The sequence below is a fragment of the Triticum dicoccoides genome, chromosome 5B (genome assembly GCF_002162155.2).
Source record: "Triticum dicoccoides isolate Atlit2015 ecotype Zavitan chromosome 5B, WEW_v2.0, whole genome shotgun sequence".
Lineage (NCBI taxonomy): Eukaryota > Viridiplantae > Streptophyta > Magnoliopsida > Poales > Poaceae > Triticum > Triticum dicoccoides.
Window position 1 is genome coordinate 461,367,045 of NC_041389.1, and position 27,923 is coordinate 461,394,967.

General features: G+C 47.0%; 2 protein-coding genes and 1 long non-coding RNA gene across 3 annotated transcripts; all 3 read left to right on the top strand.

The window, feature by feature from the left end:
* Window positions 1-8,650: 8,650 nt before the first annotated feature.
* On the top strand, window positions 8,651-9,513 carry LOC119305759 (PRELI domain containing protein 3A-like). Its single transcript, XM_037582194.1, has one exon. It carries the CDS (start codon window positions 8,790-8,792, stop codon window positions 9,390-9,392), a length of 603 nt encoding a protein of 200 aa, XP_037438091.1. The 5' UTR covers window positions 8,651-8,789; the 3' UTR covers window positions 9,393-9,513.
* Window positions 9,514-10,482: 969 nt separating this feature from the next.
* Window positions 10,483-23,478, top strand: LOC119310813. The gene is made up of 4 exons (XR_005150755.1): window positions 10,483-11,000; window positions 13,430-13,507; window positions 13,673-13,751; window positions 23,257-23,478. It is a non-coding gene; the product is annotated as an uncharacterized LOC119310813 (long non-coding RNA).
* Window positions 23,479-25,418: 1,940 nt separating this feature from the next.
* On the top strand, window positions 25,419-26,384 carry LOC119310815 (zinc finger A20 and AN1 domain-containing stress-associated protein 1-like). Its single transcript, XM_037586429.1, has one exon. It carries the CDS (start codon window positions 25,615-25,617, stop codon window positions 26,101-26,103), a length of 489 nt encoding a protein of 162 aa, XP_037442326.1. The 5' UTR covers window positions 25,419-25,614; the 3' UTR covers window positions 26,104-26,384.
* The last annotated feature ends 1,539 nt before the right edge of the window (window positions 26,385-27,923 follow it).

Consider the following 27,923-nt stretch of genomic DNA (forward strand, 5'->3'; position numbering starts at 1 on the left):
AGAAAATTTACTACTCTCCGCATAAGCAAAATTCTTCTCATGAATAATAGTGGGAGCAAACTCAACAAAATAATTACCATGTGAGGCATAATCCAATTGAAAACTAAAATCATGATGAAAAGTTTCATGGTTATCATTATTCTTAATAGCATACAAGTCATCACAATAATCATCATAGATAGCAACTTTGTTCTCATAATCAATTGGAACCTCTTCCGAAATAGTGGAATCATCACTAAATAAAGTTGACACTCTTCCAAATCCACTTTCATATTCATCACAATAAGATTCAACATCCTCCAAAATAGTGGGATCACTACTTCCTAAAGTTGACACTCTTCCGAACCCACTTTCATCAATATAATCATCATAGGTAGGAGGCATGCTATCATCATAACAACTTTGCACATCAAAACTTGGGATGCTAAAAATATCATATTCATCAAACATAGCATCCCAAAGCTTGTAGCTTTGCATATCATTAGCATCATGGATATTCAAGGAATTCATACTAACAACATTGCAATCATGCTCATCATACAAAGATATAGTACTGAACATTCTAATGCATTCTTCTTCTAGCACTTGAGCACAATTTTCCCTTCCATCATTCTCACGAAAGATATTAAAAAGACGAAGCGTATGAGACAAACTTAACTCCATTTTTTTGGTAGTTTTCTTTTATAAACTAAACTAGTGATAAAACAAGAAACAAAAAGATTCGATTGCAAGATCTAAAGATATACCTTCAAGCGCTAACCTCCCCGGCAACGGCGCCAGAAAAGAGCTTGATGTCTACTACACAACCTTCTTCTTGTAGACGTTGTTGGGCCTGCAAGTGCACAGGTTTGTAGGACAGTAGAAAATTTCCCTCAAGTGGATGACCTAAGGTTTATCAATCCATAGGAGGCGTAGGATGAAGATGGTCTCTCTCAAACAACCCTGCAACCAAATAACAAAGAGTCTCTTGTGTCCCCAACACACCCAATACAATGGCAAATTGTATAGGTGCACTAGTTCGGCGAAGAGATGGTGATACAAGTGGAAAATAGATAGTAGATAAAGGTATTTGTAATCTGAAATTATAAAAACAGCAAGGTAACAAGTGATAAAAGTGAGCGTAAACGGTATTGCAATGGTAGGAAACAAGGCCTAGGGTTCATACTTTCACTAGTGCAAGTTATCTCAACAATAATAACATAGATAGATCATATAACAAGCCCTCAACATGCAACAAAGAGTCACTCCAAAGCCACTAATAGCGGAGAACAAACGTAGAGATTATGGTACGGTACGAAACCACCTCAAAGTTATTCTTTCGGATCAATCTATAAAAGAGTTCGTACTAGAATAACACCTTAAGACACAAATCAACCAAAACCCTAATGTCACCTAGATACTCCATTGTCACCTCAAGTATCCGTGGGCATGATTATACGATATGCGTCACACAATCTCAGATTCATCCAACCAACATAAAAGTACTTCAAAGAGTGCCCCAAAGCTACTACCGGAGAGTCAAGAACATGTGCCAACCCCTATGCATAGGTTCCCAATGTCACGAAACCCGCAAGTTGATCACCAAGACATACATCAAGTGTTCTCATAAAAGACTCAATCCGATAAGATAACTTCAAAGGGGAAACTCAATTCATCACAAGAGAGTAGAGGGGGAGAAACATCATAAGATCCAACTACAATAGCAAAGCTCGGGATACATCAAGATCATGCCATAGAGGGAACACGAGAGAGAATACGAGAGAGAGAGAGAGATCAAACATATAGCTACTGGTACATACCCTCAGCCCCGAGGGTGAACTACTCCCTCCTCGTCATGGATAGCACCGGGATGATGAAGATGGCCACCTGTGATGGGATCACCCTCCGGCAGGGTGCCGAAAAGGGCTCCCGGGGGGTTTTTGGTGGCTACAGAGGCTTGCGGCGGCGGAACTCCCGATCTATCTTCTGTTCTGGAAGTTTTAGGGTACGTAGGTATATATGGGTGCAAGTGGTACGTCGGTGGAGCTTCGGGGGCCCCACGAGGCAGGGGGCGCGCCCTAGGGGGTGGGCGCACCCCCACGCTCGTGAGCACCTCCCTCATCTCCTGACGTAGGCTCCAAGTCTATCTGGTAGGTTTCCTTCCAAAAATAACTTCTCCAGTTGATTTCGTTCCGTTTTGACTCCGTCTGATATTCCTTTTCCTCGAAACACTGAAATAGGCGTAAAACAGCAAATCTGGGCTGGGCCTCCGGTTAATAGGTTAGTCCCAAAAATAATATAAAAGTGGATAATAAAGCCCAAAATCATTCAAAGCAAATAGTAATATAGCATGAATGCTTCATAAATTATAGATACGTTGGAGACGTATCAGTGGCTTGCTTGTCGGCTATCACTTGGCTAGGAGACATAGGTCGTAGCACATATTCCTTTCCTTTCATCTTGAAGCTATAGTGATTGGTACGCCCGTTCTGGATGACGCCGCGGTCAAATTGCCATGGTCAACCAAGAAGGAGGTGGCAAACGGACATCGGGATGACATCACACTCCAAAGTGTCTTCATATGCTCCTATTTTGAAGGAAACTTGGACCTTGTGCTCGACGCGTATAGTGCCGGAATCGCTAAGCCATTGGACTTTGTATGGGTGCGGGTGCTTCATCTTGACCAATATTAGCTTGGAACATAGCTCTTCACTTGCCAAGTTGTGGCAACTACCTCCATCGATGATGACCTTGACGGACCTTCCATTGATGCTGGCCTTTGTGTGGAAGATGTGGCATCGTTGGTCTTCATCTTGTTGATGTTGGAGAGTCAAGACTTTCGAGACAACGAGAGTAGGGCTCGAATCCTCATCACAAAAGACTTGATCATCTTCATCCTCATTCACGTGCCGGTGTATGGCCACTTGCTCAAGGGCTTCCATTTCCTCTTCACTCATGGAGTCATAGGTTCCATCGTCGTTGAGGATCAAGGTGCGCTTGTTGGTGCACTCATAGGATTTGTGGCCTCATCCGCCGCAAGTGAAACACTTGAAGGAGCTTGTCTTGATGGTCTCATCGATTGGAGTAGATGATGAAGCATGCGGCTTGAAGTTGCTTGTAGTAGAGAGAGGACGACTTGAGGTTGTCGAAGTTCGCTTGTAACTTGACTTGTCATCGTTGCTTGTAGATGGCTTGGTTGAGGTAGAAGTTGGAGTCGTTGAAGCTTGGATGTTGGAGAAGCCGTATGGCTTGGATGAGTACTTGGTGTACTTGAAGTCATCTTGCACTTGACGTTCCGCCTTGGTAGCTTGATGCACGAGCTCAATGAGGTTGGAGTAGGGTTGGAAGTCGGCAATCTTCTTGATGGGGGTGATTGAGGCCATTCAAGAAGTGTGCCATGGTTTGCTCATCATCTTCCATGACATTGGCTTGTATCATGGATATCTCCATTTCCTTGTAGTATTCTTCAACACTCTTTGTTCCTTGTTTGAGGAGTTGGAGCTTCTTGAAGAGATCGCGGTTGTAGTAGGTGGGCACAAAACGTGCTCGCATGACATCCTTCATTTGAGCCCAAGTGGTGATTTATGGTTCACCTCTTGCTTCTCGGCGCTCAAGGACTTGTTCCCACCATATGAGCACATAGTCTTGGAACTCAAGTGATGCCATAGCAATCTTTATCTCTTCCTCATAGTTGTGCAAACGAAAGATTTTGTCGACCTTCAATGCCCATGAGAGGTACTCTTCCGGATCATTGCTTCCATTGAACTTGGGCATTGTGAGCTTTAGCTTGCCATAGTGTTGCTCTTCATTGTGTTGTTGTCGAGGGTGATGATGACGCCCTTGACATGGAGGATAATCAACCTCATGTTGCTCTTGGCGTGGGGGAAGTCCATGGTCATCTTGCTCTTCTTGAACTTGAGGTTGAGGAGGAACTTGACGAGCTTGAGGAGGTGGGGGAACTTGACGTTGCACTCGCGGTTGGTAGTTTCGCTCTTGGATTTCTTCTCAAAGTGCTTCCTCTTGATTGCACCTATCGCGGTTGCGGTTAGCAATGGCTCGACTTGATTCTTGAAGGGCACGTTGCGCCTCAAGAGCTTGTGCTTCACGTTGTTGTTGTTGAAGTCGTTGAGCCTTGGCGTCTTGTTCATCTTGATGTTGTCGCGCGCGCTCTTCCTCTTGGTGACATTGGCGTTGTCGTTCTTGAGCTTGTGCAAAAGCAACTTCGTGTGGTTGAGGACGAAGGACTTGCTCGTCGACTTGCTCTTGTGAATGCTCGTCATGTAGAGGATTGCGAGATGCATGGCGGTCTTGATGCGCGGCTCGGCGAAGAGTGTTCGATGTCGGGGTACTTGAACCGGAGAGGGTGTCATCGGAGTGTCGACTTGAGTGGCTCCGTCTTGAGTATGAAGAAGTGGAGGGATGGTGGTTCACCAACAAGGCGTGGATCTCGTCCATTCTTGCATCATTCTCTTGCTTGTGAGCGTCGAGCTTGTTATCGAAGTAGTCTCTTGTTCGTTGCTCGGAGAGTCGCAAGTCGGTGGCGAGTTTGTTGATGCGGTCGCTCATTGCTTGTTGCTCTTGATGCAATGCTCGTTGTGCACCAAAGAGGTGGCTCTTGGTGACGAATGATGACATTTCGTCGTCTTGCTCGATGAAGAGTGGGTTGGTATAAGAACTTCCCCTATCCATCATTCCAAGCAAAATGTAAGTGTGAGAAAGAGAAGAACTTATACCAAATGTACCTTGACCGATGTTAAAGATGGATCAAGATCACTCAAATGTGGACAATGAAATAGCACAATTGGTACCAATTCTTGTCGGTTCTCGCACCTACACAAGTAAAAGCTTATGGTGGAGCTTGGTTAGGATGGTGGCACAAAATTTGATGCAATTATAAGTGAGCTTCAATAATGTTGGAAAAGATTCGCAAATTTGCAAATGCAACAAGTATACCAAGGAAGTAGTGGTACACGGAAACACACACACAAATAGATAAGTGGGGTTGTGCAAACCAAAAATGAGCCAAAATGTGGAGTCCACGAAAATGCTCTTGTTGCACAACACTAGAGAGACGCTAGCACAATTGCACAATAGGCAGATACGTAACTCGTGCACAACCTACTAGGCAAAAATGCAATGACCTCTATCCCAAGTATGCTATATGTATGGTATTTCGGTGATATGATCCAAGATGATCGGATATGACAATCTTAATGTAGTATGATGCTATGGTTCTTGCTTATAAGCTCTTTGCTTATCTTTCCTCTTTGCTTAAAAGCTTGTTTGGCTCTTTCACTTTTGAGCTCTTTTCTCATGCAAAACTTCACGAACCAAGATAGCAATTGTGTATGCGATGACAACTTTGTGACACAAAAGATGATATCAAGATATATGCACCACTATGAGATGGTGTGTATGCTATGGAGTATGATCACTAATGTGCACAAGTCACGTTGCCGGCAATACTCAATGGCTAGTATCGATGGGTAAGCAACACAAAAGTAAGGCTATGTGGGTATCAATGCAAATGCAAGGAAGTGACGAAGATGTTGTCGAGGTTACCGTCCCTGGCGATGACGAGTCATTTGCGAAGATGAGTGGTGGTGATGTTGACGTCGAACCGTAACTATATAGCTGAAACACAATAGGACAAGGGAACCACAACTCAAAATCTCAAAGACCCAAAACGTGTCAAAGCGTGTCGAAGGTGGTAGCGATAAGCGGCGGTGGTGCTTGCGGAAAGCGGTGGTGATATGCGAAAGAGTATGCGGAAGTCGTTGAAGATGCGCGAACTTTTTGTCTAGGCCGGAAGTTCCGGGCAAGACGAAAGGTCCGGGGGCACGAAGTTTCGGGGACGGCCGGAAGGTCCGGGGGGCGGAAGTTCTGGTGGTCGTGAATCTGCCAAGAACAGAGAATTGGGGAACGTGGATTTGGGCGGAAAAACTTGGGGAAACCCCAAATCCGAGGGGGAAAAGAAGAAATTGGGGAGGAGGGAAGCTATATCTACGAGCCACACACAAAATTCACAGATCAAATCCAACAAAACTTCATCACACCAACAAATCACAAAAAACAATTTGGGGCTATTTTTGGTGGGGATTTTCGGATTTAGGACGAAAACAACAAAATCAAGCTAGAAAACAAAGGGTAGGGGCTCCAAAAACGTGATCGACGTGGCTCATGATACCAAGATGATGTAGGGCGGAACCCTAGGGGCCAATCTTTCACGTTGGAGAGGATCCCTATGAGGGGGAACGAAGAACACGAGGAGGGGAACGAAGGAAAAACACGAGAGAAACACTCAACAAACAAAAACAAAGTCACACATGCGCTAGATCATCGAGGCACAAGGTGATACAAGATCCACGATCAACAAAGGACGATACAAAGGTAGTCGGTTCTCCTCCGTGAGGAGGTCTTGAAGGTTCTTCCCTTGAAGGGGTCTTGAATCCGCTTGGGGGATCTTCTCCGAAGAGGTCGTGAGCTCCGAGGAGAAGTAACCAAGTGGATGAGCAAGGCTCGCACACAAAATATGAGCTAAACCAATGCTAACCCTAAAACGTAGGTAGGAGAAGAGTATATATAGTCTATGGGGCGAAAGGGTACACGGGCCTCGGCCTAAGTCGCTGCGCGCAGGCAGGGCCGGAAGTTCCGGGAGCCCGAGGTTCCGTGCAGGGTCCGGCCCAACCAGAGAGTTGTCGCGGGTGGAGCTGGGTTGGCGTCCGGGGGCCGGAAGGTCCGGGCCGGGGTCCGGGCTGGTTCCGGGCTAACCAGAGAGTTGGCACGCCCGGGCTGGTCGAAGACGTCGGAGGCCGGAAGCTCCGGGTCGGTCGGAAGTTCCGGGGGCCGGAAGTTCCGGGCTGTCCAGAGAGTTGACGCCTGTCACTTCTTCCTCAGCTCTCCGCTCTGTGACTTGAGCGTCGTACCTAATCACACATAGCACCTCGGACTTAGGCAGTAGCCATGTCTCACTTGAAGAAGAGGGAAACTCAAGTAGGAGTGATGTCACCTCGGATTGAATAGCACGAGTCCTTGCTCTTGTCATGGGTTCACTTGAAGCTTGATAGTTGAGGTGGAGTCCATGGGGATGATCATGGGATGCTCCGCATCATCTGCCTTGGAGAAACCTTGAGTAAGATGCTCCGCCAAGGCCTCATGTGTCTTAGAGCACGATGCCACCTCAGTGGCAAGCTCACGATGCACGTTTGAGAGAGATGAATCCACTCCATGCAAGTTTGCCTTGGCCTTGTCACGGTGCTATGTCCCAAATGCCCACTTGGAGTCGACAAGATCCTTCTCAGACTTCTCCATACTCAAGTTAGTATAGAAATACTATACTTGGTCCTAAATGATGGGGATTATCTCCACGTGGGGAGCAAGTTCCTCAACGCGCACCCGCCCCAGCATGTTCTTCGTTCACCTGTTTAGGAAAGTCCTAGAATGTTCCGCTCCGGGTTCTTTTCATCATTTCTTCCATTTTTTGTTTCTTCTTTTCTGTTCATGAATATTTTTCAAATTTATGAATATTCCTTTAATTCATGAACACTTTTCAAACTAGTGAGTTCTTTCTTATTTGTCAACTTTTTTGATTCGTGGACATTATTTCTACTTTGTGATTTTTTCCGAAAGTTGTGAACATTTTCAATAGCTCATGAACGAGTTTTAAAATTCATGATTTTTAACAAAAATCATGAAAAAGTTTTAAGCCCATGAACATCTTTAGAACTAAGGTTTTTAAAAAAATCTATGTACTTTTAAAAATCATGAAAATGTTTTAAGCCCAATGCGCGTTTTAGGGCATTTTGACGAGCGCTAAATAGGAGAAAAGCACATTCACTAAAAAAATAAAAAAGGAGAAAAACACCCGGGCAGCCCATGCCCAGGTTACAGCCGTACCACAAACATGGTACACACACGGGCTCATTACACCCTCTGTTTTTGCTAATCTCAACAAGGCTGGCTTGAGTATGGTGGCTCTGGATCATGAGGGACAGTGCACCCTCGCGTTCTACGAGCCCCCTTTTGGAGATCCCTTTTGGAGATTTTGATCCAGAGATGGCAGAAGCCTTAGCGCTTCGTCATGCGGGCTAGAGATAACATTTCACGCATGTGACTTTCGCCTTTGATTGTTTCTCTCTGGTGCAATGAATCAATTCTAATATCCGAGACCGTTTGAACGTGGGCTCTGTGGTTATGGATATCAAACAAGCCGCCCTTAGCTTTCACATCTTCGGCCTTCAAGCATGTTCGTCGGCAATGTAATTTAGTGGCCCATGTTTTGGCCAACTCTTGTAAGAGTTCTATAGTTTGTTCTCTCTTTGGCACTCTGCTCCGGATCAGTGGCGGAGGCAGGAATGCATAGAATCGGATGTTGGGAGGGCTGGCTGCACGCAATAGTAAAAAATTGTCACTGTTTATATACATAATACTATAAAGTATATTAGGATGTTGGGGAGGGCCCAGGCCCTGGCTGGCCACCCCTTGCCTCCGTCCCTGTCCGGATTGTATCCGGTAGACCTTGTATGACTTTATTACTTAATCAAATCAATGAAATGCCGACGTTTTTCTTTAAAAAAAAAAAGTTGCACCCTCTGCCCGCCGATTCAGAAAAAAAGAAAAAACTCCCCCGCAGATGAATCCGAATATTCCTTCCATGGTTCGGATGCCTACGCTCTTTCCCCTTGGCCACAATTGCTTGCTATAGCTGTCCTAGACCCCCTTCCCGCCCCATCGGTCCATCTCCATCGCTCTCTCCTTCTGCCTCGCCGGCCGGCCATCTCCTTGGATCTCGTCGCGGCACGGCAACGGCAATGGTGGTCTCGTACACGCAGGAGCACGTGTACCTCCACCCCTGGCACCGGGTCACCGCGGCGGCGTGGCGCAAGTTCACCGACCCGGCGGCGCGCGCCGCGCCGCTCTCCCACATCCTGGACGTGCAGACGCTGTCCCGGGACGTCGACCCGCGCGCCGGCCGGCTCCACGCCGTGCGTGCCATCGCGGGCCGGCCCCCGCCGCTCCCGTTCCTCCTCCGCGGCCTCGCGGCCACCGCCGGCGCCGGCGGCGTGGTGCTCTGCGTGGAGCGCACCTCCGTGGACGCGGCCGCGCGCGCCATGCGGGTGGTCTCCCGCAACGCCACCTTCCGGCGGCTGGTGGACGTGGAGGAGCGGTGCAGCTACGCGCCCCACCCGGAGCGGCCGGACGAGTGGACGGTGTTCACGCAGGAGACGAGCATCCGGTGCGCGCCGCTGGCGGCCGTGTCGGCCACGGTGGCCGAGATGGTGGAGCGGCGGTGCGCGGAGAGCTTCGCGCAGAACGCGGCCAAGGGGAAGGAGGTCATCGAGAGGATCTGCGACGGCCTCGCGCTCGCCGACCACGTCCCAGGAACCTCCCCGGCCGAGGGAGAAGAACAGTAGAAGCAGAGCACGCTCGCTCTCTGTTACTGATGTAGTGATGTGTAAATACTGGCTGGGAGGCAATAAGAAGTGAAATTCTGTAAATTTGCAATATCCGTTGATCAATTTTTTTAGAAGAACAGGGAGGCTCCTCCGCCAAAGACACCAAAGCACCGCCGCACTGACAGTGTTAAAGAGCAGAATGTTTTTTATTAGATACCCAAAATACTGACTCAAAGTCAGTCCCAACATCTACCCCAAAATGATTTTTGACCAGCGGCCAAATCTGCCTAGCTACTATACAGTCAAAAAATAGGTGGGTACTTGGCAGCTTCCACTGTGATGTTGAGTTCTGATTCGTTGGCAGGAGCTGCGCCAAGTAGAGCAGCAGGGGTCAAATCATCGTCACAGGTGTTCTTTCGGGTAGTGGTGATCTTGAGTTTGTGATGACTAGGAGGAACCAGAGATTTCTTCTAGTGCGCCGCGTGTTGCCCCGGCGCCGTGCTAAGTGGCCGGCTGTGACTGTGAACAGCCCTGGCGACGACCAGATGGCACCACACCACACACACGCTAGGAGAAGATTCAGGATCGCCGCGTCTACTCCAGCACTCCTGTAGGACTAGCATATAGCGAGCGGCATCCTGTCCGAAAGAGGAGTAGCAGCAGTTGTGGTCAGTGCGCTGTTGAATTACCACTGAATGAGAAGGCGAGCCGAAAGACGATTCTACTTTACAGGGTACTCGCACAAGATATTTCCGCCTTTCGGGACACATATGTTCGGTCCCAACCAGCCAGCCATATGATCCCCCGCATCAAGATATTGCTAGTGGCATGTACGACTTGGTGCGGGTGACGTGTCGCACGATTAGCAATCCAAATATACACATCAAGTGGTTGTTTGGATAGAGAATATTAGCGCCGAGTTTTAGGAAAGCAGGTTTTAAGCAGATTTTTTGGTAAACCGGTATTACTTATTTTTCGGTGTCAATTTAAGCAAATCTTTGTTTGGGTTATGGAAGGTGTGAAACCAGCGTACGCATATCCTTGTTTGGAGCCTGGTTCGCCTTTGACTATTCCCTCGCCTCTAGAAAAAAAAATATCCGTTCTCCTACCCGTGAGCTCGTGGCCTTCCCAAAGCGCTCGTCACTTTCCCCAATTTGGCCGGACGGCAGCCTCCAAATCTCCAATTCGTCGTCGCCTTTGCCTCCGGCCAACACCACCACTTCTCGGCGGCTCGCCCTCTCCGTGTCCAGTTAATCACTGCTCGTCCCCAACTCGTAGAAGCCACAGCTCGCCTCCCCTCTGCCATGGACGACATGGCACACGCGCGACGCCGGCGGTCGATTTCCCTCGATGCCTAGGTTGCCGCCTCTATCTCCACTTCGTCCGTTCCTGCATAGGCTTTGTACGGCTTTGGTAGTCAGCCCGCCGGAGCCCAAAATAAGGACAGGGACATCGGTCTCGCCTGCGTCGTCGTCAAGCGCAAGCTCCTGGTGGATGCTCTGCGCCGTCCTTGGCGCCTTCGTCCTCATCGATGTCTCTACCATCATCAGCCTACTCCATGGCCTGCCATCAGACAAGTACATCCACGCTCTCAAGAAGGTGCTCCAATTCTTCAACCGCAGAAATGTGAGTACTACTTCACTTCACAGAGCCAAAAAGGTACCTGCTTGCCTATGAAAGATCTATTATCTTGGCATGTTCAGGTTCATATAGGCTAGCCGATTGATCTCACCAGAATTTATGTGCACAGAGTAGCTATTTAGTTCAGACTTACAAGTTCATTTTTCAGATTGTTACTACCTTACAAGGTTAGTAGCTTAGTCCTGTCTATTTAGTTCATCCATCTCACAAACTACAAAAGGCATAGAGAGCTTTTACTGACTGCTTCATTAGGTGAAAAGTGTGGCAAGAAATATTATTCAGCAGTGCGATCATCTCTAGCTGTAGAGATAGAGAGAGTGTGCTTGAATCTAAAGAGAATAGAAAGTTCCTGGACCTACCAAGGAATGAAAAGATATAATGATAAATATGCCGTGTATATGAAATAAAGATCAAAATAAATATTGCAGTTCTTAATCATCATCTTCTTCTTCCTGTGTGGTACGCCGTTGATGATAAGCCCACAACTGTTGAGCGATGCCTGCACGTAATCGCTCACCAGCAACTCGATCATCTTCTTGTACATTTGCTTGCCCTCGAACTTGTTGGTCACCTGTGTCAACATTTCCTTCTGTTCCCTCTTGTTCATAAAGCTGAAACAACTCATCATCCCTATCAACCTTCCTTATGAAGTTATGGATGATGCAACAAGCCATAACAATTTGGACATGTTTTTTGTAAGGATAAGGGATTCCTCCATTCCTTGTTAATATTGGAAATCGAGCTTTTAGAACACCAAAAGTGCGTTCTACAACATTCCGTAGTTGTGCATGTAGATGGTTGAACAGATCCTTCTCACTACTATACCGACGATTAGTTCCACGAAAAGAACCAATGTGATAGCGATCTCCACGGTAGGGGGCAATAAATCTTGGAGTATTTGCGTAGCCCGAGTCAACGACATAAAATTTACCTACATGTAAAGTTTGATATCACACTCAAATTTCTATCATATAATCATATGTTTGAGACAATGAAGATAATTTTTACTTGCATGCATGTAAAATTCATGTATTTAATTTTTTACCTTCTGGAACAACAAAGCCACCATCTGTAACAGCCCACCGTAAAACGGCCTGATCCGATGCAGAACCTTCCCATCCAGCAGCCACATATAAAAATGTCATGTCAAATGACACTACTGCCATTACATTTTGAGAGGGATAACCATGCCTGTTTCTGTATGGAGTTTGCTTATCAAGCTTGATTTTTGCATTAATATGTGTTCCATCAATTGCTCCTATGCAGTTATGTTGGTAAAATTGTAAATTAGAATGTAAGGCTTAAACTTTGATGCAAGTCATATGAAAAAGGAACATGTTCTTGAGATACGATATATACCTTGAAGTATGGGTAGTACCTTTCGTCGCCCAATATTTTTGTTGGAACTTCATTAGCCGGATCAGTTATGCAAGCATCACGCAAACCATTTATGGCTTTTAAAACTCTCTTGAAGTGTCGACTAATTGTTTCCCCTGAATGTTGAAATCTATCCTGGAGAACACGATTCCTAACATTGTGCCCAATTGTATGTAGAAATATCACTAGTTGTTCATTCACATCCATCCGCTTTGTATCCTTAAGTAAATTCCTCTCGCACAATGCATCTCGCAGTAAGCAGAAGGTGTGCTTATCAACGCGAAGTTGTTCATAAAATCTAACTGGATGCCCTTCTAACCACTCTTTAGTTTTCTGAGCACCAGTTAATTTGGAAGTATTACGTGGTGTTTTGAATAGTCTTCCGAACATCACATATTGAAAAAGTGACACTACAGAAATATTACGAATAACCATCTGCTCAGAATCAGAATATTCTTCATTTGCCATATCTTCCATCACTGTCCTTTAGCTGATAGATACACTTTCTGTTAAATGGCGGGATAAGAATCATGTAATGAGCGAAAGAATGACATTGCATCATTGTTGTGTGAAACTAATCAGCATAAATGAAATGTATGCCATCAATTTTATATTTTGGGTTCTTTATTGATCTGAAGAACATACATATATATATAACTCCAAATATCAAGGGTAGGAATTTATAATTGGATCATATAATTAACAAGCAGCACCAACCAAACAAATACATAAATTTCCAACTGACATTGATTGTTTGAAAACAAAATTACAGAAGGATTAATGAAAAATTGCACATATGACTTAATCTCAACACTCAAAGGTACGCTACAAGAAAAAGAACTACGCATTGTCAACCCAAAGAGACCGAGTCTCTTCATCCATCTCCACGAAAATCGCCCTTTTATTGGCATGTTCAAATGCTTCTGCAGCTTTCAATTTTTTATTTGCCTCAAGTCCAGGCATGCTATTTAATATCTTCATACATGCTTTGACTGAGTAAGCTTCTATCTGTTGTGCTGCATTTTTCTTTGATTCAGCGATGATGAGTGATGCGTCCGCTAGGCGATCAATTGCGTTTATAGCATCATCACCTGATCGCTTATGCCCCTTTGAAGGTTCTTGTGATCCACTTGCATTGCACTTCTTCTTTTTCTCTGCCTTATTGCTATTAGGCTTCTTAGGACAATCAATAGTGGAATCATTTATTTCATCAGATTCTACTTGTACTACCTCATTCAGATCAATATGTGCTTTAATTGTTTCACCTTTCCCTTTGCTAGATACAGCACCTAGTCCGGATGCAGTAGAGCTCGCACATATGTCTTGCAGGTCTATCCAACTAGGCCACACTTTATCACTGTATTCTTGAATATTCTTATCCTTCTGCAGTTTGTAAGTTCATTGTTAGTGTACTGGTCAAGTGTATGATATGGCAATTACATAAAAATTATGTTGGGGAACGTAGCAGAAATTCAAAATTTTCCTACGTGTCACCAAGATCTATCTATGGAGAGACTAGCAACGAGGGGAAGGAGAGTGCATCTACATACCCTTGTAGATCGCTAAGCGGAAGCGTTCAAGTGAACGGGGTTGATGGAGTCATACTCGTCGTGATTCAGATCACCGATGATCCTAGTGCCGAACGGACGGCACCTCCGCGTTCAACACACGTACAGCTCGACGATGTCTCCCACGCCTTGATCCAGCAAGGACAGAGGGAGAGGTTGAGGAAGACTCCATCCAGCAGCAGCACAACGGCGTGGTGGTGATGGAGGAGCGTGGCAATCCTGCAGGGCTTCGCCAAGCACCTACGGGAGAGGAGGAGGTGTCACGGGAGGGAGGGAGGCGCCAAGGGCTCAGGTATGGATGCCCTCCCTCCCCTCCACTATATATAGGGGCAGGGGAGAGGGGGGAGGCGCAGCCTTGCCCCTTCCTCCAAGGAAGGGGTGCGGCTAAGAGGGGGGGAGGAGTCCATCCTCCCCAAGGCACCTCGGAGGTGCCTTCCCCCTTTAGGACTCTCCCCTTTTTCCTATATCTTGGCGCATGGGCCTCTAGGGGCTGGTGCCCTTGGCCCATGTAGGCCAAGGCGCACCCCCCTACAGCCCATGTGGCCCCCAGGGCAGGTGGCCCCACCCGGTGGGCCCCCGGGACCCTTTCGGTGGTCCCGGTACAATACCGATGACCCCGAAACTTGTCCCGATGGCCGAAACAGGACTTCCTATATATAAATCTTTACCTCCGGACCATTCCGGAACTCCTCGTGACGTCCGGGATCTCATCCGGGACTCCGAAAAACATTCGGTAACCACATACAAACTTCCTTTATAACCCTAGCGTCATCGAACCTTAAGTGTGTAGACCCTACGGGTTCGGGAGACATGTAGTCATGACCGAGATGTTCTCCGGTCAATAACCAACAGCGGGATCTGGATACCCATGTTGGCTCCCACATGTTCCACGATGATCTCATCGGATGAACCACGATGTCAAGGACTCAATCAATCCCGTATACAATTCCCTTTGTCTAGCGGTATGGTACTTGCCCGAGATTCGATCGTCGGTATACCGATACCTTGTTCAATCTCGTTACCGGCAAGTCTCTTTACTCGTTCCGTAACACATCATCCCGTGATCAACCCCTTGGTCACATTGTGCACATTATGATGATGTCCTACCGAGTGGGCCCAGAGATACCTCTCCGTTTACACGGAGTGACAAAATCCCAACCTCGATTCGTGCCAACCCAACAGACACTTTCAGAAATACCCGTAGTGTACCTTTATAGCCACCCAGTTACGTTGTGACGTTTGGCACACCCAAAGCACTCCTACGGTATCCGGGAGTTGCACAATCTCATGGTCTAAGGAAATGATACTTGACATTAGAAAAGCTTTAGCATACGAACTACATGATCTTGTGCTAGGCTTAGGATTGGGTCTTGTCCATCACATCATTCTCCTAATGATGTGATCCCGTTATCAACGACATCCAATGTCCATGGTCAGGAAACCGTTACCATCTATTGATTAACGAGCTAGTCAACTAGAGGCTTACTAGGGACATGGTGTTGTCTATGTATCCACACATGTATCTGAGTTTCCTATCAATACAATTCTAGCATGGATAATAAACGATTATCATGAACAAGGAAATATAATAATAATCAATTTATTATTGCCTCTAGGGCATATTTCCAACAGTCTCCCACTTGCACTAGAGTCAATAATCTAGTTCACATCGATATGTGATTAACACTCAAGGTCACATCCCCATGTGACTAACACCCAAAGAGTTTACTAGAGTCAATAATCTAGTTCACATTTACCATGTGATTAACACTCGATGAGTTCTGGGTTTGATCATGTTATGCTTGTGAGAGAGGTTATAGTCAACGGGTCTGAACCTTTCAGATCCGTGTGTGCTTTACAAATCTCTATGTTATCTCCTAGATGCAACTACCACGTTCTATTTGGAGCTATTCCAAATAACTGTTCTACTTGGAGCTATTCTAAATTGTTGCTCCATTATACGTATCCGGTATCTCTATTCAGAGCTATCCGGATAGGTGTTAAGCTTGCATCGACGTAACCCTTTACGACGAACTCTTTTACCACCTCCATAATTGAGAAAATTCCTTAGTCCACTAGTTACTAAGGATAACTTTGACCGCTGTCCTGTGATCCATTCTTGGATCACTCTTGTACCCCTTGACTGACTCATGGTAAAGCACACTTCAGGTGCGGTACACAGCATAGCATACTGTAGAGCCTATGTCTTAAGCATAGGGGACGACCTTCGTTCCTTTCTCTCTATTCTGCCATGGTCGAGCTTTAAGTCTTAACTACATACCTTACAACTCAGGCAAGAACTCCTTCTTTGACTGATCCATCTTGAACACCTTCAAGATCACATCAAGGCATGTGCTCATTTGAAAGTACTATTAAGCGTTTTGATCTATCCTTATAGATCTTGATGCTCAATGTTCAAGTAGCTTAATCCAGGTTTTCCATTGAAAAACACTTTCCAAATAACCCTATATGCTTTCCAGAAATTCTACGTCATTTCTGATTAACAACATGTCAACAACATATATTCATCAGAAATTCTATAGTGCTCCCACTCACTTCTTTGGAAATACAAGTTTCTCATAAACTTTGTATACACCCAAAATCTTTGATCATCATCAAAGCATACATTCCAACTCCGAGATGCTCACTCCAGTCCTCAGAAGGATTGCTGGAGCTTTGCATACTTATTAGCATATTTCAGGATAGACAAAACCTTCCGGTTGTATCCCATACAACCTTTCCTCAAGAATCGTCGAGGAAACAATGTTTTGACATCCTATCTGCAAGATTTCATAAATAATGCAGTAATTGTTAATATAATTCCAACAGACTCTTAGCATCGCTACGAGTGAGAAAGTCTCATCGTAGTCAACTCCTTGAACTTGTCGAAAAACATCTTAACGACAAGTCGAGCTTTCTCAATGGTGACACTTACCATCATTGTCTGTCTTCCTTTCAAAATCCATATGTACCTAACAGCCTTACGACCATCAAGTAGTTCTTCCAAAGTCTACACTTTGTTTTCATACATGGATCCTCTCTCGGGTTTTATGGCCTTGAGCCATTTATCGAAATCCGGGCCCACCATCGCTTCTCCATAGCTCGTAGGTTCATTGTTGTCTAGCAACATGACTTCCAAGACAGGATTACGTACCACTCTGAAGTAGTACGCATCCTTGTCATCCCACGAGGTTTGGTAGTGACTCGATCCGAAGTTTCATGATCACTATCATAAGCTTCCACTTCAGTTGGTGTACGTGCCATAGGAACAACTTCCTGTGCCCTGCTACACACTTGTTGAAGTGACGGTTCAATAACCTCATCAAGTCTCCACCATCCTCCCACTCAACTTTTCGAGAGAAACCTTTCCTCGAGAAAGGACCCGATTTTAGAAACAATTCATATTGCCTTCGGATCTGAATTAGGAGGTATACCCAACTGTTTTGGGTGTCCTATGAAGATGTACTTTATCCGCTTTGGGTTCGAGCTTAATCCTGAAACTTTTTCACATAAGCGTCGCAGCCCCAAACCTTTAAGAAACGACAACTTAGGTTTCTCTAAACCATAATTCATACGGTGTCATCTCATCAGAATTACGTGGTGCCCTATTTAAAGTGAATGTGGTTGTCTTTAATGCCTAACCCATAAACTATCGTGGCAGTTCGATAAGAGACATCATGGTATGCATCATATCCAATAGGGTGCAACTATGATGTTCGGACACACCATCACACTATGGTGTTCCAAGCGGTATTAATTGTGAAACAATTTCCACAATGTCTTAATTGTGTGCCAAAACTCGTAACTCAGATACTCATCTCTATGATCATATCATAGACATTTTATCCTCTTGTCACAATGATCTTCTACTTCACTCTGAAATTACTTGAACCATTCAATAATTCAGACTTGTGTTTCATCAAGTAAATATTCTCAACATCTACTCGAATCATCTGTGAAGTAAGAACATAACGATATTCACTGCATGCCTCAGCACTCATTGGACTGCACACATCAAAATGTGTTGCTTCCAACAAGTTGCTATCTTGTTCCATCTTACTGAAAACGAGGCTTTTCAGTCATCTTGCCCATGTGGTATGATTTGCATGTCCCAAGTGATTCAAAATCAAGTGAGTCAAAACGGTCCATTTGCATGGAGTTTCTTCATGCATATACACCAATAGACATGGTTCGCATGTCTCAAACTTTTCAAAAACGAGTGAGTCCAAAGATCCATCAATATGGAGCTTCTTCATGCGTTTTATACCGATATGACTTACGTGGCAGTGCCACAAGTAGGTGGTACTATCATTACTATCTTTTGGCATGAACATGTGTATCACTACGATCGAGATTTAATAAACCATTCATTTTAGGTGTAAGACCATTGAAGGTATTATTCAAATAAACAGAGTAACCATTATTCTCCTTAAATGAATAACCGTATTGCGATAGATGTAATCCAATCATGTCTATGCTCAACGCAAACACCAAATAACAATTATTTAGGTTTAACACCAATCTCTTTGGTAGAGGGAGCGTGCGATGCTTGATCATATCAAGCTTGGAAAAACTTCCAACACATATCGTCAGCTCACCTTTAGCTAGTCTCCGTTTATTCCGTAGCCTTTTGTTTCGAGTTACTAACACTTAGCAACCGAACCGGTATCTAATACCCTGGTGCTACTAGGAGTACTAGCAAAGTACACATTAACACAATGTATATCCAATATACTTTTATCGACCTTGCCAGCCTTCTTATCTACCAAGTATCTAGGGTAATTCTGCTCTAGTGGTTGTTCCCCTTATTACAGAAGCACTTAGTCTCGGGTTTGGGTTTTACCTTGGGTTTCTTCACTAGAGCAGCAGCTGATTTGCCGTTTCATGAAGTATCCCTTCTTGCCCTTGCCCTTCTTAAAACTAGTGGTTTCACCATCCATCAACAATTGATGCTCCTTCTTGATTTCTACTTTCGCGGTGTCAAACATCGCGAATACCTCAAGGATCATCATACCTATCCCTGATATGTTATAGTTCATCACGAAGCTCTAACAGCTTGGTGGCAATGACTTTGGAGAACCATCACTGTCTTATCTGGAAGATCAACTCCCACTCGATTCAAGTGATTGTCGCACTCAGACAATCTGAGCACAAGCTCAACGATTGAGCTTTTCTCCCTTAGTTTGCAGGCTAAGAAAATCGTCGGAGGTCTCATACCTCTTGACGTGGGCACGAGCCTGAAATCCCAATTTCAGCCCTCGAAACATCTCGTATGTTCCGCGATGTTTCAAAAACGTCTTTGGTGCCTCAACTCTAAACCGTTTAACTGAACTATCACGTAGTTATCAAAACGTGTATGTCAGATGTTCGCAACAACCACAGACAACGTTCGAGGTTCAGCACACTGAGCGGTGCATTAAGGACATAAGCCTTCTATGAAGCAATGAGGACAATCCTCAGTTTACGGACCTAGTCCGCATAATTGCTACTATCAACTTTCAACTAATTTTTCTCTAGGAACATATCTAAACAGTAGAACTATAGCGTGAGCTATGACATAATTTGCAAAAACCTTTTGACTATGTTCAGGATAATTAAGTTCATCTTATGAACTCCCACTCAGATAGACATCCCTCTAGTCATCTAAGTGATTACATGATCCGAGTCAAACTAGGCCGTGTCCGATCATCACGTGAGACGGACTAGTCATCATCGGTGAACATCTTCATGTTGATCGTATCTTCTATACGACTCATGTTCGACCTTTCGGTCTTCTGTGTTCCGAGGCCATGTCTGTACATGCTAGGCTCGTCAAGTTAACCCTAAGTGTTTCACGTGTGTAAATCTGTCTTACACCCGTTGTATGTGAACGCTAGAATCTAACACCCGATCACCACGTGGTGCTTCGAAACACGAACTGTCGCAACGGTGCACAGTTAGGGGAGAACACTTCTTGAAATTGTTGTAAGGGATCATCTTATTTACTACCGTCGTTCTAAGCAAATAAGATGTATAAACATGATAAACATCACATGCAATCAAATAGTGACATGATATGGCCATCATCACTTTGCTCCTTTTGATCTCCATCTTCGGGGCTCCATGATCATCATCGTCACCGGCATGACACCATGATCTCCATCATCATGATCTCCATCATCGTGTCTTCATGAAGTTGCCTCGCCAACTATTACTTCTACTACTATGGCTAACGGTTAGCAATAAAGTAAAGTAATTACATGACGTTTAAGTTGACACGCAGGTCACAAATAAATAAAGACAACTCCTATGGCTCCTGCCGGTTGTCATACTCATCGACATGCAAGTCGTGATTCCTATTACAAGAACATGATCAATCTCATACATCACATATATCATTCATCACATCCTTTTTGGCCATATCACATCACATAGCATACCCTGCAAAAACAAGTTAGACGTCCTCTAATTGTTGTTTGCATGTTTTACGTGGCTGCTATGGGTTTCTAGCAAGAACGTTTCTTACCTACGCATGAACCACAACGTGATATGCCAATTGCTATTTACCCTTCATAAGGACCCTTTTCATCGAATCCGATCCTACTAAAGTGGGAGAGACTGGCACCCGCTAGCCACCTTATGCAACTAGTGCATGTTTGTCGGTGGAACCGGTCTCATGTAAGCGTACGTGTAAGGTTGGTCCGGGCCGCTTCATCCCACGATGCCGCCGAATCAAGATAAGACTAGTAACGGCAAGCATATTGAACAATTTCGACGCCCACAACTACTTTGTGTTCTACTCGTGCAAAGAATCTACGCAATAGACCTAGCTCATGATGCCACTGTTGGGGAACGTAGCAGAAATTCAAAATTTTCCTACGTGTCACCAAGATCTATCTATGGAGAGACTAGCAACGAGGGGAAGGAGAGTGCATCTACATACCCTTGTAGATCGCTAAGCGGAAGCGTTCAAGTGAACGGGGTTGATGGAGTCGTACTCGTCGTGATTCAGATCACCGATGATCCTAGTGCCGAACGGACGGCACCTCCGCGTTCAACACACGTACAGCTCGACGATGTCTCCCACGCCTTGATCCAGCAAGGAGAGAGGGAGAGGTTGAGGAAGACTCCATCCAGCAGCAGCACAACGGCGTGGTGGTGATGGAGGAGCGTGGCAATCCTGCAGGGCTTCGCCAAGCACCTACGGGAGAGGAGGAGGTGTCACGGGAGGGAGGGAGGCGCCAAGGGCTCAGGTATGGATGCCCTCCCTCCCCTCCACTATATATAGGGGCAGGGGAGACGGGGGAGGCGCAGCCTTGCCCCTTCCTCCAAGGAAGGGGTGCGGCTAAGAGGGGGGGAGGAGTCCATCCTCCCCAAGGCACCTCGGAGGTGCCTTCCCCCTTTAGGACTCTCCCCTTTTTCCTATATCTTGGCGCATGGGCCTCTAGGGGCTGGTGCCCTTGGCCCATGTAGGCCAAGGCGCACCCCCTACAGCCCATGTGGCCCCCCGGGGCAGGTGGCCCCACCCGGTGGGCCCCCGGGACCCTTCCGGTGGTCCCGGTACAATACCGATGACCCCGAAACTTGTCCCGATGGCCGAAACAGGACTTCCTATATATAAATCTTTACCTCCGGACCATTCCGGAACTCCTCGTGACGTCCGGGATCTCATCCGGGACTCCGAACAACATTCGGTAACCACATACAAACTTCCTTTATAACCCTAGCGTCATCGAACCTTAAGTGTGTAGACCCTACGAGTTCGGGAGACATGTAGTCATGACCGAGATGTTCTCCGGTCAATAACCAACAGCGGGATCTGGATACCCATGTTGGCTCCCACATGTTCCACGATGATCTCATCGGATGAACCACGATGTCAAGGACTCAATCAATCCCGTATACAATTCCCTTTGTCTAGCGGTATGGTACTTGCCCGAGATTCGATCGTCGGTATACCGATACCTTGTTCAATCTCGTTACCGGCAAGTCTCTTTACTCGTTCCGTAACACATCATCCCGTGATCAACCCCTTGGTCACATTGTGCACATTATGATGATGTCCTACTGAGTGGGCCCAGAGATACCTCTCCGTTTACACGGAGTGACAAAATCCCAATCTCGATTCGTGCCAACCCAACAGACACTTTCAGAGATACCCGTAGTGTACCTTTATAGCCACCCAGTTACGTTGTGATGTTTGGCACACCCAAAGCACTCCTACGGTATCCGGGAGTTGCACAATCTCATGGTCTAAGGAAATGATACTTGACATTAGAAAAGCTTTAGCATACGAACTACATGATCTTGTGCTAGGCTTAGGATTGGGTCTTGTCCATCACATCATTCTCCTAATGATGTGATCCCGTTATCAACGACATCCAATGTCCATGGTCAGGAAACCGTAACCATCTGTTGATTAACGAGCTAGTCAACTAGAGGCTTACTAGGGACATGGTGTTGTCTATGTATCCACACATGTATCTGAGTTTCCTATCAATACAATTCTAGCATGGATAATAAACGATTATCACGAACAAGGAAATATAATAATAATCAATTTATTATTGCCTCTAGGGCATATTTCCAACAAATTAATATGCTTAAACTTACCAAAATGAGTTCCGCCCATTTTTCTTCTGGAGCTTTGATCATTTTGTCATCGTCATCCCAACCAAATCCTGTGTGTTTTAGAAGTCTGTCCATGGTAGCATAACAACTCCTGTAGTACTTATGACGATTTTTTATTTGTTGCAACTCAAGTTTGTCTACCTTTGACTCATTGAACTGTTCTAGGATTTCACGCCATGCTTTTTTTGTGTATCCTGTTCCTTCCTTCCCTTCATTTATAGTTTGATCTTTTAGTATGTTCAGCAATATTTTGTCCTCTAAAGATTTCCATGTGTGGCGCTTTGTGACCTGCTTATCGGTCTTTTCCTTCTTAATACTTTTGATTTGGTCATCCATATTTCCTAAAGGGAAATAAAGCAATAAAATGATTACTAGTTAAATCATGTAGGTTACGCGAATACTGCAATCTTTGTTACCTTTGGCACTAATTATGATCTAAGGAAATTATCATGAAGGGCATTGCATCTACAAGGATGGCCTATACTGTAGTAAAAACAAGAACCTGCCAATTTATATATGTGTCTAATCTATAGGAATAATTGGCTATTCATAACTCAAGTAAACACACAGATGGTACAGATTTGCAATTTCAGTTTCGTAGTTGCACTCATGTACTTAAAGCATGAACCTTCTCGCTACAAATTTCAGTATGTTGATCAGTTCATGATTATGGAAGTTACCTGTAGGATGACGAATCTGCAAATTGAATGCTGCTGATGAAAACAAGTTCAGGAAGAGATCCCTTGTCTTCCCAGCAGCGGCCAACTGCCAGTAATCGGTGTTCCCAGCCTAGCGCCGGCGGCCAGGGAATCGGTGATCACAACAGGTGTTAGCGGCTAGCCATTGAACTAGGTTTCCAGATCTGTTTTGCCGAGGTTTGTTCTACCACCGTCCAGTTTATATAGAAGCGATGAAAAAAATGGCGCGTGGAAGTGGCTGCGGGAGGGAAGAAATGGCGCCAATAAGTTTGTTGAGGGAGGAGCGGAGAGAAAAAAGTTTGTTACCGAGAGTTTTCTGTAATCTTGTTTTCTCAAAAACGAGTATTAGTCGTTTTTGATAAAACGCAGTTTCCTGGCTTTGTGGAAACAGAATTTTAGATATCCACGCTTTTGTTGAAGGCCCCAAACATGATTTTAGTTTGTTGGGCGGTTATATGAGCTCACGGAAAACTAGTTTGGCTAATCCAACGTATCCAAACAAGGCCCAAGGGACCGGCCGGCTGTTCTTCGGTCCTCGTGCACTCGAAGCTAAGCTAGGATATTATTCGTCGACGGAAAACGGCCCTGCAAGAGAATCCCGGCGAGCATTAACCTCCTTGACGTGTCGGCCATGCGAGCCGCACACGTCTCGGCTTCCTTCTAGACATGCGCCAGCCTCTCAAAGAAAATGTTGTGTACGTGGCACCCGGCACTTCATCATTAAACTAAGCTAGAATCGGGCAAAAGCAAGTGAGCCAATCAACCGGTTTGAGTTAAATTAAGCTAGAATCATAGCAAATCAAATGGTGCAACGAACCAATCATGAACCACGTAGTACGAAAAACACGCCGGTTTGCGTTGGGTGGTGGGCGGTCGGGAGGCGCTGCGGACCGGTCAAGACGCTGTCGGCAGCGTGCACATTTAATCGTCATCGTCACGGGCACGGCCGCCTCCCAACCTCTGCAACTAGCATAGCTAGACAGGCATCAGCCGTGGGATTAGCCGTCCGCGGAAATGATACGGCCGCCGAATTTCTGCTCGCCGCGATGCGACCTTGGCTTCGTGCGGCTGCTGTCTCCGGGCCGGCCGGGAGAATCTGCTGGATTGCTTATCCAGTTCGCTCTGCTGTTGGCCTGTCTGTTCCTGATTTGCCGCCGCGCCCTACCGACCGAATTCAGCACCAGAAGACTAGCTAATGGAAGTTTTTTTTTTCCTTAAAAAAAAGTTAGTAGCAGCTAGCCGGGATGCGTGGGCAGAATGGCCCGGCCGTGCGGTTGGGACTATGCACGAGTTTGCCGTGTCGACACTCAAATCGGATCGTAATTGAGTATTCCCGTCTAGCGATATTTTCTACTAGTACTATTAGCGATAAGATAAACGAATGGGCGAGAGGTGAAGAGGGGAGCAGCCGTGCTAATCCGGACAGCTCAGAGGCGGACAAGGACGGGGCGCCGATCCAGCTTCCCTTAATTTTATCCCGACCCTGGCCGCAACGTGCGGGCTATGGTATGGTGGTACGTACGTACGGAAGAAGCCGCGACGACGCCTTCCAAGTTCCAACTCGCAGGCCCCGACAAGCCGACGCGCCCGATGGTTTGGCCCGGTGGTTTCGTCCCAAATTCCCAGCCATCTTCTCGCTCGCTTTCGGCCGCCATACTAGTCAGCTTCGGGCGGCGGCTACTTGCTCCCCCACACGGCGCGGCCGGCCGTGCGGGTCCAACCAGCACACGACACACACGGCCCGTCCGTGCCCACGAAGCGCCACCTGACCATCCTACCCCTCCTTCGCACCTACGCGACGTCCGTGCGTGCTCCGGCGCCCCTCTGGATCCAGCCCAGTTGACCCTTCTCCCCACCACCCGCGGCCACGGGCGTCGCACGTCGCTCACGTTTCTTCCATGGAGGGCCTAAACGGGCGTGCCTTTACCGGCCTGCAGCACAGCCGTCGCTTTTCGGGGGCGGCCACTGACCGAAACGGAGGGCAGCGTCGCCCATTTACGCGAGCCCCCGGGTGACGCGAGGCCAAAACCGGAAATCCCAACCCAAGACGCGGAGGGAGACGGCAGCTGGGCAGGTCGTTATCGCCTCCTCCTCCAGGGAGCGCGTCCCCGTCCGTCTCCCGCCTAGCCCTCGGCACCGATAAAAAGGGCCCCGGTCTCCCCTCCATTCCCCACCCACGCCCATCCAATTCTCCTCTCGGCCTCTCCTCCTCTCCTCGCATCGGCCTCCCGATCCCTCACAGACCACCCGCGGCGCGCACACGCCCGGACCTCCTACCGGCCGGCACCGGTTCAACCAACAAACCAGCCCAGGCACCTCCGGCCGCGCGTGCGTGTTTGACATACCATGGCGCAGCGGGATCACAAGCAGGAGGAGCCCACGGAGCTGCGGGCGCCGGAGATCACGCTCTGCGCCAACAGCTGCGGCTTCCCCGGCAACCCGGCCACGCAGAACCTCTGCCAGAACTGCTTCTTGGCCGGACCAGCGTCCACGTCGCCTTCTTCCTCCTCCTCTTCTCTGCCGGGCGTGTCCGCGCCGACCCCCGTCATCGACAGGCCTAGGCCGGCGCCGTTGGAGGCGGAGCTGGCACGCCCGGCAGTTGTCCGCGCTCCGGCGACGGAGGCGAAGCCGGCGAGGACGTCGGTGAACCGGTGCTCCAGCTGCCGGAAGCGGGTGGGGCTGACGGGGTTCCGGTGCCGGTGCGGCGACATGTTCTGCGGTGAGCATCGGTACTCGGACCGGCACGGGTGCAGCTACGACTACAAGGCCGCCGCCCGGGACGCCATCGCCAGGGACAACCCCGTGGTGCGCGCCGCCAAGATCGTCAGGTTCTGAGAAGAGGAAAGGAAAAAGAATCCAGAACCCCTGCCGAGGCATAGCAAAGAATCATCTCATCGAGGCCGTGGACCGCCGTGCGCTAGTATTATGCTGTTGTTCTCCGGAGTGTTTCCCTTTCTAATTAAAAAAATCTTTATTTATTTGAAAAAATGGGAGGTAAAGATGTGGATGGAAAGGAAAGAATAGCGTGTGTAATGTAATACCAACGGGTGGTTGAGGCCGAGGAGCAAGCAATGAAATGGATTGGATGTGTATGTGTATGTGTGCGCTCCACATTATTTAATCTCGCCAATTCTTTGCGCAGAATTATTTGGCATTTGACATCACATTATTCATACAGAAATAAGTGTACCCCTCCCGTCAAAAAAAAAGAGAAAGAAATAAGTGTACCCCTGCGGCCATGATTGATCAATCATCAATCATTGATGGAATCAAAATGAGTAGCAGCAGCGGCCTGATTGCCGGGCATTTGGGTCCATGGCATGTTTAAGTGGGATATTTAATCGGAACAGGTGGTAGCCTGTCTTCGCTTTCGCGTTTGTTTGGCCGTCCGCACGCACCACTCCATTTTTATGGCTTGATTCCTGGACAAAATACGCAGGGCGTAAAGCAGGGGCTGGAACGCTGGGTGCGATTTTTTAGTGGGTGGGAATCGATCGGATCGCGGTGTGGTTGGGCCGTGGTGGCACGGTTGCTATCGTGCGGACGCCGCCACATGGCTCGACCCGGGAGGATACGCATGCGATTTCAACTCTCGCTCTTCTTTTTCCTCCTCCCTGCTGCCCTGCTCGTGATCGATGGGCATGGGCCGGTCGTCTTTTCCGACTGCTGACTCGTTCCTGATTAATCTTTGGCCTGTCTGCTGATGGTAGGCGAGTTGTGCTTGTTCACGCCTGCGTAAGTAAAGACTGGTAAGGATCCTATCGGGACTGCTAGCTCCCTCTGATGTGATTGTACAGCCAAGTGGCAACTGGAGCCTTGATCTTCACTGCACTACGTTGACAAAGACAAAACATGAAAAATCCTTAGTATGTGGAATCTCCCGACCCGTATCGTATCTAGGTGCATCGACAACTTCTCTGATGAGATGAGTAATACGTGGTGCGCAATTCGTGCCCCTGTTTAAATAATTCTAAATCCTAAAAAGTGCAGCTGTGCTCGTTTGTCTTCTCGAGCACACACGTCTCGGCGCCGTTGGATTCGTATCGTGCAGCACGTACATACACTAAGTGTGGCGCCAGGTGTCGCCTTGTCGGGGTGACGTGGGCCCATGGCATGTTTAAGTGGGATATTTAAATTGGCATTTGGGCCCATGGCTAGGCATTTGGGCCCATGGCATGTTTAAGTGGGATATTTAAATTGGAATAGGTGGTATGTCCTCGCTTGATACCAGCGGCCGCATGGTAGCAGCAAGTTGCGGCGGAAGGAGCAGCAGTACCGGAGACGCGGCAGAGGAGGAACGACGCGCTCGCGGCCGTTGTTCGGTTGGCGCAGAGGGGCAAAATTGCGGCCAACAAATCCCTGGTAAGCCCATCGATCTCTTCCACTCTGTTAGACTGTGTTCAATATTTAACGGAAGTGAGGTGGCGACGGCGGCGGCGGGTGTTAGGGTTTTGGGCGGAAGCGTACGTAACCTAGCGTGATACCATGTAAGACAATAGGTTTGGGGGGAAACCGGCACAACCCTCTAGGGATGGCCTATCACATATATATAATGAGTAGGATAAAACAAAAATCTGATGTGTTCAATATTTTGTTCAGTCTCAAAAACATGTTAAACGCCTTCTCAAGCACAAAATTGTTCATGTCTAGTCGGA

What these genes read in the sequence shown, in the direction of transcription:
- LOC119305759 (XM_037582194.1), top strand. Translation starts at nt 8,790, where the DNA reads ATGGTGGTCTCGTACACGCAGGAGCACGTGTACCTCCACCCCTGGCAC.
- LOC119310815 (XM_037586429.1), top strand. Translation starts at nt 25,615, where the DNA reads ATGGCGCAGCGGGATCACAAGCAGGAGGAGCCCACGGAGCTGCGGGCG.